This window comes from Microcaecilia unicolor, chromosome 7 (assembly GCF_901765095.1).
Source record: "Microcaecilia unicolor chromosome 7, aMicUni1.1, whole genome shotgun sequence".
Taxonomy (NCBI): Eukaryota; Metazoa; Chordata; class Amphibia; order Gymnophiona; family Siphonopidae; genus Microcaecilia; species Microcaecilia unicolor.
Window position 1 is genome coordinate 105,718,501 of NC_044037.1, and position 18,211 is coordinate 105,736,711.

Here is an 18,211-nt window from a genome sequence, read left to right on the forward strand (position 1 = left end):
GTGACAAATTCTTCAGAGTTTGCTGACAGCTTTTCCCCAGCAATGTAGAGCTGTCAGAATAAATCTTTTCATCCAACTATTAAACCACCCAATATTAGCAGTGAAATCAGGGTCACCTTTATTGGATTTGTTTCAGAAAAAAACAGGGCTTTCTCATGCAATATAGGTATGCCCTTGTCTCTTTGCTGTGTGAACCACAGGAATAAGGCTTCACTCATTTGCATTTTTTCATAGTTTTTCTATTCTCTAAGGTTTAACGGTTTTTATTCAGGATCAAAAGAAACCCAACAACTAAACAACAAGTCCAGACAAAGACATCAAGTGGTTACATAACAGTGAGCAAGCATAACAGAATAATAAGCAAAAACATCTTGTAGCAACAGAATAATAAGCAAAAACATCTTGTAGCAAGAACTGGGTAACACATGATCCCTTTTTATTTTGTTTTGTTTTGTTTTGTGAGAAACTTCCTGCTACCCTCCCACCTCGCAACCCTAATTTCTGTTTAAGTTTAACAGTTGTATTCAAGATCACCCCTCCCCCAACCCAACCTTAACCCTTTTCTTAAACAGACAACTGAGATTACCCAGCGGTTTTTCTAGTGTCTAATGAAAACATGGAGGCAGATTTGAGGCCCATTTCTCCAGCTCTCTGCATTGCCTTTTCCAGTCAACAACTGTTACTTTTCTCACTTCTAGTTCTGTTGCAGTTTTTTTTGGATAGATTCACCCTTGTCAATTCTTTTTAAAGTGTCAAGTTTCTGCTGTATAGACAGAACAACTTTTTTTTGTCTTTTGACTGGCCACTTCAGAAGTGATCTTCTATAGATCTAGAAGAGAAGAATAAAAATACAGTACTGTATTACATACCTATAGTAGTAGAAATGTTGCAGAAAAAGAGAGTTAAAACTCTCTGTGCAGTAAAAGCAGGGTCCCGGCAGAATCCCGGGTCGAAACTGATTGTCTCATGTACGAAACTTCCCTATGTGCTATGCTGGAAAAGAGAAGTTGCACACTTCATAACGGCAACGCGATGATGTCACTGGGGGTCTGTCGGATATGCCAGATGGATTAGTGAAGGTCGGATAATCAAGACTGTACTGTACTTCCTAGCTGGGAATTATGTGTAATTTGTGTACTTGTGTGCATATGTATCTCTTGTGTAATCTGCATGTGGGGGTAACGAGGGATGATGGGGCAATTGTGAAGTGGCAGTGCAGTGGGTAATGGTAGTGTTTGGGAGCAGCAGCATCTTGCAGGGTGGTGAGCTAGTTGCGGGGAAGTAGTTTGGGAGTTGGAGCAGTTGCAGGAGAATTCTTGTGTAGGCTGTTGTGAGGATAGTTTTAGAGAGTGTGGTAGTTTGCAAGGTGGTGAGGCAGTTGTGGGGGGTTGTTTTAGGGCAGGGGTGTAGCCAGCCCTCAGATTTGGGGGGGGGGGGCATTACATCTCTTTCACACCACCCCACCATTTAAAAATATTACCTTTGGTGGTAGGCATATAAAGGAATCCCAGTGTTGGTAGCTGAAGACACATCACCAACTTGCTCTCCAAATTACTTGAACGCGCTGTCCACAGCCGCTGCCTTGATTTCCTCTCCTCTCAGGCCGTCCTCGATCCGCTTCAATCCGGCTTTCACCCACTACACTCGACAGAAACAGCACTCTCTAAAGTCTGCAATGACCTGTTCCTTGCCAAATCCAAAGGTCACTATTCCATCCTCATCCTCCTCGACCTATCTGCCGCCTTTGACACCATCAATCATAATTTACTTCTTGACACACTGTCCTCATTCGGGTTCCAGGGCTCCGTCCTCTCCTGGTTCTCTTCGTATCTTTCCCAACGCACCTTCAGAGTATTTTCTAATGGCTCTTCTTTCACCCCCGTCCCGCTCTCTGTTGGGGTTCCTCAAGGATCTGTCCTTGGACTGCTTCTTTTCTCGATATACACCTGGGCTCGCTGATCTCATCACATGGTTTCCAGCACCATCTCTATGCTGATGACACCCAGCTTTACCTTTCCACTCCCGACATCACAGTCGAAACCCAGGCCAAAGTTTTGGCCTGCCTTTCAGACATCGCTGCCTGGATGTCCAACCGGCATCTGAAACTGAACATGGCAAAGACTGAGCTCCTTGTCTTTCCACCCAAACCCTCTTCTCCTCTTCCCCCACTTTCCGTCTCTGTTGACAACGCCCTCATCCTCCCCGTCTCTTCAGCCCGCAATCTCGGAGTCATTTTCGACTCCTCCCTCTCCTTCTCTGCCCATATCCAGCAGACAGCTAAGACCTGTCGCTTCTTCCTCTATAATATTAGCAAAATTTGCCCATTCCTCTCTGAACAGACAACCCGAACCCTCGTCCACTCGCTCGTTACCTCTCGTCTTGACTAGTGCAACCTTCTCCTCGCTGGCCTCCCGCTTAGCCACCTATCCCCCCTTCAATCTGTCCAAAATTCCGCCGCACATCTTATCTACCGCGTGAACCGATACTCTCATATATCACCCCTCTCCTCAAGTCGCTTCACTGGCTCCCGATCCGCTACCGTATACAGTTCAAGCTTCTCCTATTGACCTTCAAGTGCACTCAATCTGCAGCCCCCCATTACCTCTCTACCCTCCTCTCCCCTTATGTTCCCACTCGTAACCTCCGCTCTCAGGATAAATCACTCCTATCTGTACCCTTCTCCACCACCGCTAACTCCAGACTCCGCCCCTTCTGCCTCGCATCACCTTATGCCTGGAACAGACTTCCCGAGCCCATACGCCATGTGCCCTCCCTGCCCATTTTCAAGTCCTTACTCAAAGCCCATCTCTTCTCCCTTGCTTTTGGCGCCTAACCACCTTCCCCATTCATGATACCTACACTGACAACATAGTTTGTTACCTTTAGATTGTAAGCTCTCTTGAGCAGTGACTGTCCTTCCCCATGTTTAAACTTGTACAGCGCTGCGTAACCCTGGCAGCGCTATAGAAATGCTAAGTAGTAGTAGTCCTTACTGCAGCATCACGAGGAGAAGGGGAGTGGTTTTGCAGCGAATTTCTTTTGCTGTAAAATTGACACATATATGTATAAGCATCACTGCTTACATATACAAGGCATGGTGTGATGTTGATCTTTATGTAAATGTGTATTTTTATAAAGTATTTAGTTATGCTGAATGTGTTTTTTACCGCTGCCCTATAGGTATTTTACAAAAGACTCTGTATTCAGCAGGCCATTTTGTAAAATAAGCTAGAAATTGTGCCTATTATGGGGTAAATCAACCCAACCAGAAAGGCAGATTCCCTACATAAGTAAGATCTGAAGGGAAAGAGGTAGGGAAGGACCAATGGACATCATCATAAGAGGCCACACCAGAGATCTATGTAAAAACTGCCGAATTTATTGTCCAGGATAGACCAAATACACTTGGGTTAAATCAGACTTGGCACAGAACAGTATTTCAGCAACTCCAATGCCTGCTTCAGGAGTTGATATTTCTGATATCCAGACTATCTGTTACAAGAATGTTATCCATGCTGCCTAATATTATGTATCATTTGTACCCTGCTGACAGTAACATAATAAATGACAGCAGATAAAGATATTTATCATATTTCTGTGATACAATTGTTCTACTGTGCTGTTTTAATCTGTATTTCCTTATTACGTGCAGCAGATGAATCCAGAGACTTGCAGGTTGTGACCATCTACTAGCAGGTGGAGATAGAGAGAGCACTGAACTTTGTCTTATAGGACGGTATGCTCCTTGGTTAGTTAGTATATCTCTATCTCCAGCAGTCGGTTGACAGTCTGTCACAAGCTCCTGGTTTCATCTGTGTTATGGCTCCTGTTCTGGGTTTTCCAGTTCAGCAGAGCCTGGGGGTAATTAGGCTAAGCGGTTCCGGCTTTAGGGGTTAAACCTGGTGGTGCCAGGTACCTCCCCCACCCCTATCCTGCCACTTTCTCTTTCATCCTTCACAAGAGTTTATTTAAAAAAAAAATTAGATGGGGTTGCCTCCGCTGCTACCAGTATACCCTGGGTCAGAGTGGTGAGTCAGAACTTGCTTCTGGAGATTTGCTGAGTTCTCCTTTACATTTTTCTTCCTCTTCAGGCTTACTTGCAGTTTCACTTTTTTCTTGCAATGACTGCAAAGCCTTGTCAGAAGTGTTCCCTCTAAGTTGACCGTGTGAACGATCGCTCATATAAATCAGGAGTGTTGCTCACTTAAGATCAATGTTCGCTACTTCAGAGGGATGCAGGAACAAAACTTTTTACCACCCCATGGGAATGGTAAAAACTTTTGTTCCCGCAGTAAAAAAAAATCCTTTACTCCCTTTCCATCTTACTCCCCGCAGGTCTCACTTATAGGATCCTGCAGCTGGCAGCGATTCACAGTAAGAGACTGTGTCTGTGGTATACCTCCTGCCATGTCCCTCCCTCTATTGCAACTTTCTGTTTAGCGTCAAAACAGTAAGTTGCAGTGGAGAGGGGAACACGGCAGAAGGAAAGGAGGTTGGATAAAAACAGGAGATGGGCTGCTGCATCCATGTTGTCGTTCTTTATTGCTGGTAGCATTTTTATTTAATCTCACTTATATTTTTAAACATGCCGGCTTGTACAGCATACTGATGTAGACAGAGGAAGTATAATAATGGAATAACTTCTCATAGGTAGAGTAGTAATTTATTTATTTATTAGGATTTATTTACCGCCTTTTTGAAGGAATTCACTCAAGGCGGTGTACAGTAAGAATAAATCAAACATGAGCAATAGGCAATAACATGAGTAAAAATATTCAAATAACACAAAGTATGGCATAGTATACTAATTACAATGTCACCACAATACGTAATAGAACATTTTAATTGACAATAAAGGGTGACTAAAGAAAGTTGCACATGAAGTTAGAGAGATGGTTAACATATAGGTAAGAGAATAAGAGGAGTTAGAAAATAAGGTGACTAATTTAAAGAAAGGTGCACATGAGGTCAGAGAGATGGTTAAATATATGGATAAACATGTCCTGCTGCAATATGTGCAGCTAGTGTCACTCCTTGTATGTGTGAATGAGACTAACAAGTTAGTTACTTCTTCCATTAAAGGCCTGGTTGAAGAGCCGAGCTTTCACCAGCTTCCTGAAGGTAGAGGTAGTTTTGTGTTTAAGCACAGCCTTTCAGGCAGTGCATTCCAGAGTGGGGGCTACTCCGGAGAAGGCTCTCTTGCGGATATCACATTGTTTAATGTCTTTTGGAGAGGGTGTGGTATAGTCCTTGAGAGGACCTTAGTGTCTTTGGCTGTGTGTAGAGGGTTATCCTGTTCTTCAAGTACTCTGGGCCATTTCCTTTAAGGTCCTTGAAGATCAGACATAGAGTTTTAAATTTAGCCCTGTATTGTACTGGTAGCCAATGATGTTTTAGCAAAAATGGTGTGATGTGGTCACGTCGCTTGCATCCTTCTATGAGTCTTGCTGCAGCATTCTGAATCAATTGGAGCTGGTGCAGGCCCTTTGTAGTCAGACCATTGTATAGTGCATTGCAGTCTTGATGTTATCATGGCGTGCACAACTGAGATATGATTTACCTTCTCGATGTAAGGAGAGAGGCAGATTAGCTGTCGCAAATAGTAGAAGCAGCTTTTGAAGGTTGCTTGGATTTGGGGAATCAGAGTAAGTGTTGAATCTAACTGTATACCAAGGTTCCTGACTTGTGATTTGAGGGGGAGTTCGTACTTCCCAAAATAGATTTTGATGTCAGGTATGTATGCTGTTTTGTTAGGGACCCAGAGAAGCTCGGTTTTACTTGGATTCAGGCAAAGTTTTTTGTGCCTAGCCCATTCTTGAATTGATGTTAGGTAATCAGTTTATTCAAGGCTGTAGGTAAGTCAGGTTCAGTGGGTATGTGTAGATGTAGAACCGAATGTCCATTGACCGAATCAGCTAGTGGCTTGAGGTATATATTGAACAGAATAGGTGACGGTATCGATCTTTGTGGTACCCCACAGGTCAATACCCATGGTGGCGATGTTGCTGCCAAACATGGATTGTTGCCTGTCTGATAGAATCTGAACCAGGTAAGTACTGTCTCATTGAGCATAACAGTAATTATGTGCTTAATTTTACAAGCTGCTGGCTGGCTGGGTTCACATCAGGCTCTGCAACTTAGATTAAATAATACACGTTTTGCTTATTTACAACCCAAGCTTTTTCTGACTTCTGCTCAGTCTGTATTGAGGCACCAGTCCTCAATTTTACTTTGAACTTCTTTCATTTATTTTGGCTGGCGAAAAGAAACGTTTATCTTCCCTTCATATTACAAATTACTACTCATGCCTTGTGATTGGAGCTGGATCTATATTTACATCTAACCCTCCTCCTGGACAACAAAGAAAAAGCCTACAGCAACCTGTATCAGTTGGACCATCCAAGGATATCAGAACCAGAAACTATAAAGTTTACACTTTTACATTGACCTTTGGTATGGCCTCTTTATGTGGATGTCCATTGGTCTTTCCCTACTCCTTTCCCTTCGGATCTTACTTACGTAGGGAATTTGTTATAAATTGTAATCAGTATGTTATTTGAAGGGGCTGGTTATAGGGACATGAATTAGGTTGAAACCTGGGAGCATTTAAAATCTTTTTTTTTTTTCCTGTTCCTAGATGAAATAGAAAAGATGGTTTGTGGGAACTTGTTCCTTTTGTTTTGTGGAATACAGTTGTATATTATAAAATTGCACTTAATATTGTTTATTATTACTATTTACTACTGGTTGATATACAGCAGAAGTTAACCAAGTCGACTTCATACTAAGATGAAAAGCTAAAACCAGCCTGTGTTAAGCAAAGAGCAGTGTCCGGGAAATGTTGGCGGAGTGTTCTGAGGGCATTTCAGCTGAGCAGCCTTTTTGGTGGGTAAACCGTTGTCTTCCCATGCTTTAAATCGGCATGATTGACTCCTGTGGCTGCGGGATCCATGCTGCCTCTTCAAGCTGGGCATATTTCTGGACCATATACATATGCTTGTAAGGTTTCTGACTGAATTGTAACTCCTGGGCTTCTGGTGCCTTTTTCCCAGTGTTTGTTTTTTCCGTGCATGAAGCCTATATTCTGCAAAGGTCTCCTCAGCATACGCAGTCTTCTGCCTATCTCTCTCAGTGGCAGTTGAAGGTTTCAGGGTCCTTGCAAGCTTCTTAGCCTCTGCAATTGGATTCTGTGAGTGAAGGAAGATGTTTTGAACCTGTCTCTGAGGCAGATTCTTGGGCTTCTCCATCTTCCCCCTCAGCATATATCAGGCTTGGCAGCAGCGTCACTACCTTCTGTTTTTCTGTGGGAGTTGAGAAGGATGAGATTCTGGCTGATAGAGGAGGCTGTTCCTACAGCTGTTAACATTTTTTTCCCAAGGAGGACTTAATTTCCTTTATAGCTAAGGCTCTGAATGTGTATAGCTCAGAGTCACTATACCCCCTCAGTCTCTAGCACACTGGAAGCCACCTAAAGTGTTCCCTGTACATGAGGCTATGCACGTGCTTATTTTGAGTCAGTGGACCACCCCAGATTTCCCTTAGGGTGGCATGGGCCATCACTTGCCTTTCTTCTATTTCTCAGGACAAAACTTGGGTGGCTTACGTTATTTATTTATTTATTAGGTTACAGCAATAAAAATATTCAAAAACAATACAAAGTATGGCATGGTATACTATTTACAATGTCAACACAATGCGTAATAGAACATTATAGGGTAAAGCAAAGATGTAACATATAGAAGGGTAAGAAAGTAGAAAGTTAGAAAGTAAGTTGCACGTGAGGTCAGAGAAATGGTTAAATGCTATCTTTTCAGGTACTCAGGGTCATTTCCTTTCAGGGCCTTGAAGATCAGATATCGAGTTTTAAATTTAGCCCTATATTGTACTGATAGCCAATGAGGTTTTTGCAAAAATGGTGTGATATGGTCACGTCGCTTGCAACCTTCTATGAGTTACTTTAAGTTGATTCTTTGGTGGCTGCAAGCACAAAAAAGCAGTGAGACCTTGTTGCTAATAACGGGGGTTAATATTTAAATAATACATCGTAATGGTAACCATGGTTTCAATTTACTGTTTTCAAGTCTACCTCATTTATTGCATAAGTGTAGATACCTCCTCCCCCCTCTCAGCCCCCCCCCCCCGCCCCCGCCAGTTTGCTTTTTCTTTTGGGGAAGTAGCATACTGAAGTGTTCACATCTGCACCATCCCTTATTTTGGTTACGTCTCTGGAACAGTTCAGGTTCTCTACCTCCATCTGCTAGTCAGGAACAGAATCATCCTGTTGGCCTAGACTGGTCTATCAGGATTCAAGGAAAGGAAGTTAATAGGTACAAATAATTTCTCCATTTCTGACACTGTATCATGTTGTTCCTGTTTATTAGAATTCAATTTTCTGTCTCCCAAGTTTACCTCATTGATTGTATTTATTTATCCTTACAGTTAGTCATTTTGCTATTATGCTGTTAACAAAATTTAAGTTTTTACATCAGGTTAGTTTATTATTTATTTTAATTTAGTTCACATCTTTCTCAGTTGTAGCTCAAGGTGAGTTAACATTCAGGTACAGTAGGTATTTTCCTGTCCCTGGAGGGCTCCAATCTAAGTTTTAACCAAAAGCAGTGGAGGGTTGACTAACTCAAGGTCAGGAGCAGCAGCGGGATTTGAACCAGGCATCCCTTGTTGTCAGCCCACTGCTCTAACCACTAGGGGGCTACTCCTACTTCAGATGAATCTCTAAAGGTGATTAATAAATACCAATAAATTTTTATAAAAATGTTCAGCTTAGATGCCCTATATAAAATAGGGCTTTAAATTTAAGAAAATGATTTGCAGGCTTAATTAATAAAAATTAAGCGTCTTGAGTGAAGAACTGAATGTGTGTGTGCTTCTCCCCCCCCCCCCCAATCAACCTCTGTGTTGTTTGGGACTGTTGGGGCTGGGTCATAGAACCAGGGCATAGCTCCTCCCCAAATAAATATCCTCAGCTTTCTTGGGACACCAGCCTGGGCAATCGCAAAAAGAAAACTTCAAACGAAATAATCTTATCATGTTAGCAAATGTTTATACTTAAAAATTAGCAGCAAAGCAGAAACTAGGTTCTTCAAGAATATGCAGGGGGAAATTGGATACATAAGCAAAAGATAAAACAGCAGGTGGAACACATAGTAAGTCCCTGGCCCTCCAGAGACTTGAGTCTGTCAGTGCCCACCCTGCCCATAGTATCTGAGTCCTTAAATAGTATCTTCTTTCAGCTCAGAGTACAAAAAAACTGGTTTTGGAATATGTCATTGTATTTTTATTACATGATTGAGAAGGCACATAAAAGATGCATTTCCTGGGTCCTCATTAGGCATATTCTTTGTTAGAAGCTTCTTATTGCAGTTATACAAAGTAAGGGTCATAGTCCTGAGGAAAAAGGCACATTCTCAGGAACCAGCTTGTTGTCCTGTTCCATCTTTTCTCCCTTGGCTTAGGGCCAAGGTCTCTTCACCTGTCCCTGTATTCCTTCTTCCCACACCCTTCCAACCATAAATATAGTGCTGGTGGAACACTGGCCCTTATCTCCAGCTGGCTCCCTCTTTGATGCACACATAGTCTTGGACATAATTATACAGTAGCAAAGTTCCTCTCTTCAGGGAAATGTTGGGGGATCCACAGTAAGAGAAATGTATTTAATATCTCACCGCCTGTAGATCTGTACTGGGCCTTTATATTTACCAGGCTATATTCTCAACAGTGCCATTAATTGTAATCTACTGTTGACTTCCTTTAGCTGCTGTCTTATTTACTAGTGCAATGCTAAAGCCCCATAGGATATATAGAAGCAGTCCAGCTGCATAACTTTTTATATATTTAATGTTTCAGTTTTAAAGTTACTTGAAAAGGCACCGAAAAGCCTCATAAGTGGCACGAACAAATTATACCAACTTGTGAACAAACTCCTAGACACCAACTTGGTCACTTCATTGAATACAGACATCCCATCAGCAGATAAACTTACCAATTATTTCAATGAAAAAATTGCAAATCTACACAACATGCTACCTCACGACAACCCAGACATAGAAACTTTCCTCAATAAACTGGACCCAACTGATGGACAATACCCGGCTGACCGAACCTGGCTAAACTTCGCCCTCCTTACCGTCGATACGGTGGCACAGGCGATCAGCAAGTTCTCCAACACTCACTGCTATCTAGACACCTGTCCCAACTACCTAATGAAATCCGCCCCGACTGCTTCATCTCAAACCTCACATCCCACCTAAACTACATGTTTCAACAAGATCTCTTCCCAAAGGAAAATGGCAACATTCTACTCACCCCGATACCAAAAGACACCATGAGAAAAGCAAATGAAATCACCAGTTACCGACCAGTAGCATCCATCCTGCTGTCAGTCAAATTGATGGAAAGAATGTTAGCCAAACAACTTACTGACTATATACACAAATTCTCAATATTACACGAGTCTCAATCAGGATTTTGCCCACTACACAGCACAGAAACAGTACTACTCACTCTCCTAGCCAAATTCAAGCAGGAAATAGCAACAGGCAATAATATCCTCCTCCTCCTCCTCCAATTCGACATGGTAAACCACAATATACTACTAAGACTACTAGATAAGTTCGGGATTGTTGGCAACATAACTGGATCAATGGTTTCCTAACCACAAAAACATACCAAGTAAAATCAAAATCAACCATATCATCACCGTGGAGGGCAGACTGCGGAGTACCACAAGGATCACCGCTATCACCAATTCTTTTCAGCCTAATGATAACCCCTTTAACCAAGACCCTATCCAACCAAGGCCTTAAACCCTTTCATATATGCAGACGATGTTACAATATACATTCCTTACAAATCTAATCTGACAGAAATCACCAATGAAATCAAGAGCAGCTTGAACACCATGGACTCCTGGGCAAACACATTTCAACTAAAACTAAACAAAGAAAAAACACACTGTCTCGTCTCATCCCAATACAGCGCGGACAACCCTACAATTATCAACACCCCAGATCACACCCTCCCTATCTCAGACAGCCTGAAAATCCTTCGCGTTGTAATAGACCGCAACCTAACACTACAGAAACAAGTGACATCCACAACTAAGAAAATGTTTTACTCAATGTGGAAACTTAAATGCGTGAAACAGTTCTTCCTGAGGGAAACATTTCGCAACCTGATGCAATCAATGGTATTAAGTCACATGGATTACTGCAATGGAATCTATGCGGGATGCAAAGAGCAAACATTAAAACTCCAGACCGCCCAGAACACGGCAGCCAGACTTATCAGAAAAACCCGATTTGATAGTGCAAAACCTTTCCGTGAAAAACTACACTGACTCCCAATCAAAGAACGTATTGCTTTCAAAATCTGCACAGTGGTTCACAAAATTATCTACAGTGAAGCCCCAGGATACATGACAGACCTGATTGACCTACCAACCAGAAATACTTCAAAATCAACACGAACGTACCTAAACCTGCACTACCCAAGCTGCAAAGAACAATACAAATCAACTTACACATCCAACTTTTCCTACATAAGCACACAACTGTGGAACGCACTTCCAAAAGCCTTAAAAACTATATACGACCACCTACACTTCCGGAGAACACTAAACACTTATTTGTTCAAAAAGGCATACCCTACCAACCCAACATAAAAACCTGACCGCTGCAACACAACAAAACCAAAATATAGTATGGACACAATAATAACAAAATACATCATGGACACAACACAGTTCTCCCGAGTACGATGCCCCTATGTGGCTATACCACATGAACCTATCTTATTTCTAAATCACTCTGTATTTTTTTACACCGGAGTCTGCAATCGCATCTCCGGCACTATGTAAGCCACATTGAGCCTACAAATAGGTGGGAAAATGTGGGATACAAATGTAACAAATAAATAAAGTTTTACTTCCTGTTTGTGTTTGTGCATAAACGCATGAGTTACCTGTTCAGCAATTTGAATGTCACCGTTGAACAGATAACTTTTTTTTGTTTTTAATAACGCAGCCCTTGACCTGCTTCAAGTTATACCCCTTTTAAAAACATGTAACATGGTCATTTACCCCCCCCCCCCCCCCCCCATTTACAAAGCCAGCTTTGTAAACGGGTCATTTACCCCCCCCCCCCTTATTTACAAAGCCAGCTTTGTAAACGGGGTTAATGATTTAATTAGCCAACGTTATATATTCATTCACACTGATTGTAAAAAGTAAACTGTTTTTAAATATCTACTGGTGTGTGTTTTGGGGTTTAATATTTAACTATTTTCCTTTCCAAATCCTAGCTCAAGGTGAGTTACGTTAAGTATAGTAGGTATTTCCCTGTTCCAGAGAACGGTAATCTGTATCTAACGCTGTGGAGGGTGATTGACTTTGCTCAAAGTGAAAAAAGAGTATCTGTGAAGAAAGCAGAATTTGAACCCTGGCTTTATTGGTTCTCAGCTCCTTTGTTTTTAAAATTTAGTTTTCACTGTACTTTTACATTAAAAACTTAAGTGAAATTCAGATAAATGAAACATGAATATTAGTTTATTACGCTTTCTGCTGACATTTATAAACATATTGATAAATGTGGCCTGAAAGCCCTTCTGCTTGTGCAGTGGAGGAGTAGCCCAGTGGTTAGTGCAGTGGGCTTTGATCCTGGGGAACTGAGTTCAATTCCCACTGCAGCTCCTTGTGACTCTGGGCAAGTCACTTAACCCTCCATTGCCCCTGGTACAAAATAAGTACCTGAATATATGTAAACCAATTTGAATGTAGTTGCAAAAACCTCAGAAAGGCTGTATATCAGGTCCCATTTCCCTTCCCTTCCACCTTCATTAAATTGTTGCTGCTTTGTTCTCTGTTTTGTAGAAATGGCAGGACATTATCAAGGAAGTACGATTCCTACAAAAACTCCAGCATCCCAATACCATTGAGTACAAAGGCTGCTATCTACGGGAACATACAGCTTGGGTAAGTTGGAGGACAAGGATTCATGGCAAGAAGCACCTTGAAAATGAATTATGGCCAGACTGACATTGGTGCAGGAGCAGCAAGCTTCACTTTTCATTCATGTTCTCCAGAGGGGTTCATCAGTATCGGAGGCAGATGGGTATCACAGGAGCATGCTGGTAAAGAGAGGGTTCAAACCTCAGCCTAAGCACAGAATCAGGAGGAAGAAAGAATTTCTTGACTGGTGAATGTAAAGTGACTAACAGCTGTGACATTTTGTAGGCAAGGGAAAGTTGTTTAGGTGGGAATGAAGCTGCAGTATGAGAGGGGTCCAGGAAACACTCTGGGGGAAAATAACTAATTTTTTTTGGTTATAGTGCAAATATTGGTAATTTTCTTTTATGCATTTTTTGCTTTTTGTTTGTTTTTGATTATGTAGTACATAATTATAGGGAGGAAGGCTTAGTAAACCAACTTCTGAGTTTTGTAGCATTGGGTATAAGCATGGGTCTCTGCATTTCTTAGATGTTTAAATGTATGTTCCATATCATCATGCTGATCAATCCATAGACTGGTGGGTTGTGTCCATCTACCAGCAGGTGGAGATAGAGAGCAATCCTTTTGCCTCCCTATATGTGGTCATGTGCTGCCGGAAACTCCTCAGTGTGTTCTCTATCTCAGCAGGTGGTGGTCACACACAGCAGCAGCTCTGGCTAGGTCTCCAAGCCTAATTCTTGGGTTTTGTTGAGTACCTGGGGTTGAGAGCTCTTCTTGAGCAAGTGCAAACCTTGTGGTGCCAGGTCCCTCCTTTTCTCCCCCCTCCCGCTGGCTCCGTTAAAAAAAAAAAAAAATTTGAACGTCCTTTAAAGGCGTTTATTTCAACGTTTATATCGGCATTTATTGCAGCTGCTCAGTGGGACTCCAGTTTGTTACAGCTCGGAGCGAGAAGCAGGTAATTTTTACCTTTTGTAGCGGGCAGGGGGGGTTCCCCGATCGGTCTCCACGTGGCTTATGGCGTCGGAGGGCGAGGGCACGAAGAATCGCTCCCCGGACCGCGTGGGCGCATCTAGCGGGGATGCGGGGGTTTCAAAGCCTGAATCGTTTTTTTGGGGCGTCAGTTTGGAGTCCGGTCAGTGTCCCGGTTCTTTCTCCGGTGCAGCGGTTTTTCCCGCCATAAGCGCCCATCCCCCGCTGCTCGCCCCCTCCATTTTGGCTGGCCACTCTGCTCCGACAGCTTCTTCTTGGGCCGCCCTCGAGGTGGGAGATGTTAATGCTATGGTCGCCCTTGATTTGGGCGACGGCAAGAAAGCGGCCAAAGTTAAGCGCCGTTCTTCCCGCGCAGCTCCTTCTCGGAGTTTCGCGCCGGACGCCATTTTAGATGCACAGCACGTTTCTACCCCACTCTTGCGAGCGCCGGTTGAGGGTGCGTCTAGGGCCGTGGCCCAAGCTGCAGAAGTGCACAGTTTGGGGGGTTTCTCCCCTGAGTTCATTTTGCTGCTGCATCAGGCTTTTCTTATGCAAAACGCTGCCCCTGCTCCCCTGTCTGATAAAGGGGTTGAGGCCTCCGGAAGCAAACGCCCTCGGGTGGATTTCCAGGCCCTAGAGGACTCTGTCTCCTCTGATGTAGATGAGGGCAGCGTATCTGAATTCTCCCAACGGTCCTTTGCGGATTCCTTGGAGGAGACGGATTCCCGCTCGGATGGAGCGGATGACCCCTCTGCAGCGCGGATCTTTCGCTCAGAGGATTTGCCCAACCTGTTAGCGCAGGCCATGAGCATTTTGAAGATTTCCTCCCCGGAGGACGTCTCTCCCTCAGCCTCTGCTGGCTCTGCCATTATGCTGGGGACGAAGCGCCCGCCTAGAACCTTCCACGTGCATGAAGCCATGCACACCTTGATTTTGACTCAATGGGATTTCCCAGAAGTGAGCCTTAAAGTGGCTAGGGCTATGTCCCGCCTCTATCCTCTCCCTGAAGGTGAACGGGAGGCCTTTCTTTGGCCTACCGTGAATTCTTTAATCACTGTGGTGACTAAGAAAACGCCGTTGCCGATGGAAGGTGGCACGGCCCTAAAGGACGCCCAAGACAGAAGATTGGAGGCGGCCTTAAGGTCGTCCTTCGAGGCGGCTGCTTTAAGTTTGCAGGCCTCAGTTTGCGGCTCCTATGTGGCCAGGGCGTGCCTTACGATTGTGCAGCGGGCTTCCTCCTCGGATCCTTCCTTGAGGGCTGATTGGCCGGCCCTGGAATCGGGCTTGGCCTACTTGGCAGACTTGTTGTATGATGTCTTGAGAGCCTCGGCTAAAGGTATGGCTCAGACAGTCTCTGCGCGGCGCTGGCTTTGGCTGAAGCATTGGTCTGCTGACCACGCCTCTAAGTCTCGCCTGGCTAAGTTGCCTTTTAAAGGCAAGCTGCTCTTTGGGGTCGAGCTGGACAAGATTGTGACCGATCTCGGCACATCTAAGGGCAAGAGGTTACCGGAGGTCAGGGCTCGGGCCAGTGGTGCCCGCCCCGGTTCCTCCAAAGGATGGTTTCAGGAAGCCCTGTCGGTATCACCCGGGCAAGTCGGGCTCCTCTGCCCCCTCTTCCTTCAAAAGGAACTTCTCCTCCAACCAGCATTCCTTTAGCAGAGACCGCCGTCCCGGAGGTGCGTCCTTCGGTCCTCCCCCAGGGTCTCGTACCCAATGACGGGGCCCTGGTCCATGGCTCAGAGCAGATTGGAGGACGCCTATCCTCGATTCTGGGCGAGTGGACCAGGGTAACTTCAGACGCTTGGGTGCTGGAAGTCATCAGAGACAGCTACAAGCTAGAGTTCTGCCGACCCTTAAGAGACGGGTTTGTGCACTCTCCCTGCAAGTCTCCGGTAAAAGCTGTGGCAGTGCAGCAGACTTTGGACAATCTGATCCGCCTGGGTGCGGTCGTTCCGGTGCCAGAAGATCAGCTTGGCAAGGGACGTTACTCCATTTACTTTGTGGTACCAAAGAAAGGAGGTTCTGTACGGCCTATCCTCAACCTCAAAGGGGTCAATCGGGCCTTGAAAGTTAGACACTTCCGAATGGAGACTCTCCGCTCTGTTATAGCGGCAGTGAAGGCAGGGGAGTTCCTGGCATCCTTGGACATCAAGGAAGCTTACTTGCATATTCCCATCTGGCCTCCTCATCAACGCTTTCTGCGTTTTGCGGTCCTGGGCCGACACTTCCAGTTCAGAGCCCTCCCGTTCGGGTTGGCTACTGCTCCGCGGACCTTCTCCAAAGTAATGGTGGTCATCGCGGCCTTCCTACGCAAGGAAGGAGTACAAGTCCATCCTTATCTGGACGACTGGTTGATCCGAGCCCCCTCTTATGCAGAGTGCGGCAGAGCTTCAGACCGGGTGCTTGCTCTTTTGAGCTCCCTGGGGTGGATCATCAACTGGGAGAAAAGCCAGCTGCGCCCGACTCAGTCCCTGGAGTATCTGGGAGTTCGTTTCGACACACAAGTGGGCAGAGTGTTCCTGCCAGACAATCGGATTGTCAAGCTTCAGGCTCAGGTGGACCAGTTCCTAGTAGCCTCTCCTCTTCGGGCTTGGGACTGTGTGCAGCTGTTGGGCTCTATGACGGCCACGATGGAAGTAGTGCCCTGGGCCAGGGCCCATATGAGACCTCTATAGCTCTGTCTGCTGCAGCGATGGACTCCAGTGTCGGAGGATTACGCTGTGTGCCTTCCCTTGGATCCGGCGGTGCGCATGGCGCTGAGCTGGTGGCTGAAGCCAGACAAGCCTCTTTGGACCCTGGAGTGGGTTCTCGTCACGACGGACGCCTCTTTGACGGGCTGGGGAGCCCACTGCTTGGGAAGGACAGTGCAGGGGCTCTGGTCTCCTGCAGAGGCAAAGTGGTCTATCAACCTCCTGGAACTCAGAGCCATTCGATTGGCGCTTTTGGAGTTTCTCCCGGTACTGGCGTTGAAGCCAGTACGGGTCCTGTCGGACAATGCCACGGCTGTGGCCTATGTCAATCGCCAGGGAGGTACCAAGAGCGCCCCTCTAGCCAAGGAGGCCATGAATCTATGCCAGTGGGCGGAAGCGAACCTGGAACAGCTGTCGGCGGCCCACATTGTGGGAGTCATGAATGTCAAGGCGGACTTTCTCAGTCGCCATACCTTGGATCCCGGAGAGTGGCAGCTATCGGCTCAGGCGTTCTTGGACATCAGGAAGCGCTGGGGCCAGCCGAGTCTAGATCTGATGGCGTCATCGGCCAATTGCCAAGTGCCGCGCTTTTTCAGCAGAGGACGGGACCCTCGATCTCTGGGAGTAGATGCTCTTCTCCAACAGTGCCCGACACAGGAGCTTCTCTATGTGTTCCCGCCCTGGCCCATGTTGGGCAGGGTGCTAGACCGGGTGGCAAAGCATCCGGGCCGGATAATCCTGGTGGGTCCGGACTGGCCCAGACGTCCCTGGTATGCGGACTTGATCAGGCTCTCAGTGGACGGCCCTCTGCGGCTGCCAGCGGAGCAGGGCCTGTTGCATCAGGGTCCCGTGATGATGGAGGATCCCTCCCCCTTTGGTCTTTCGGCCTGGCTATTGAGCGGCAGTGCCTGAGGAAGAAGGGCTTCTCAGACAAGGTCATCGCCACTATGCTGAGAGCGAGGAAGCGCTCTACTTCTACTGCTTACGCCAGGGTTTGGCATACCTTTGCATTGTGGTGTGAGGCAGGCTCTCTTTCTCCCTTCACTGCTCCAATTTCTTCAGTGTTGGCGTTCCTGCAAGAAGGTCTGGAGAAAGGCCTGTCGCTCAGTTCCCTTAAAGTCCAGGTAACGGCTCTGGCTTGCTTCAGGGGTCGCCTGAAGGGCACTTCCCTGGCCTCGCAGCCAGATGTGGTGCGCTTTCTCAAGGGAGTTAATCACCTGCGCCCTCCCCTGCACTCAGTGGTACCTGCGTGGAATCTCAATCTGATACTAAGAGCCTTGCAGAAGCCGCCTTTTGAGCCCTTGTCGAGGGCATCTCTGAAAGACCTGACATTGAAAGCAGTCTTTTTGGTGGCTATCACTTCAGCCAGAAGAGTGTCCGAGCTCCAGGCGCTATCATGTTGAGAACCCTTTCTGCAGTTCACTGAGGCAGGAGTGTCTATTCGCACAGTGCCTTCCTTCCTGCCCAAGATTGTTTCTTGCTTCCATGTGAATCAGCAGCTCTGTCTACCGTCCTTTCGTAGGGAGGACTACCCAGAGGAGTACTCTGCTCTCAAATATCTAGATGTGAGACGAGTCATCATCAGATA

At 45.6% G+C, this 18,211-nt stretch overlaps 1 protein-coding gene across 5 annotated transcripts in view; it reads left to right on the forward strand.

The window, feature by feature from the left end:
* The window catches only part of TAOK2 (TAO kinase 2), a 247,963-nt gene that overhangs the window by 44,036 nt on the left and 185,716 nt on the right, over positions 1-18,211 (forward strand). For all 5 annotated transcript variants that reach the window (XM_030208780.1, XM_030208781.1, XM_030208775.1 and 2 more), the window contains exon 4: positions 12,887-12,988. In XM_030208780.1, the coding sequence (XP_030064640.1) occupies positions 12,887-12,988 (102 nt within the window). The remainder of the gene's footprint in view (positions 1-12,886; positions 12,989-18,211) is intronic.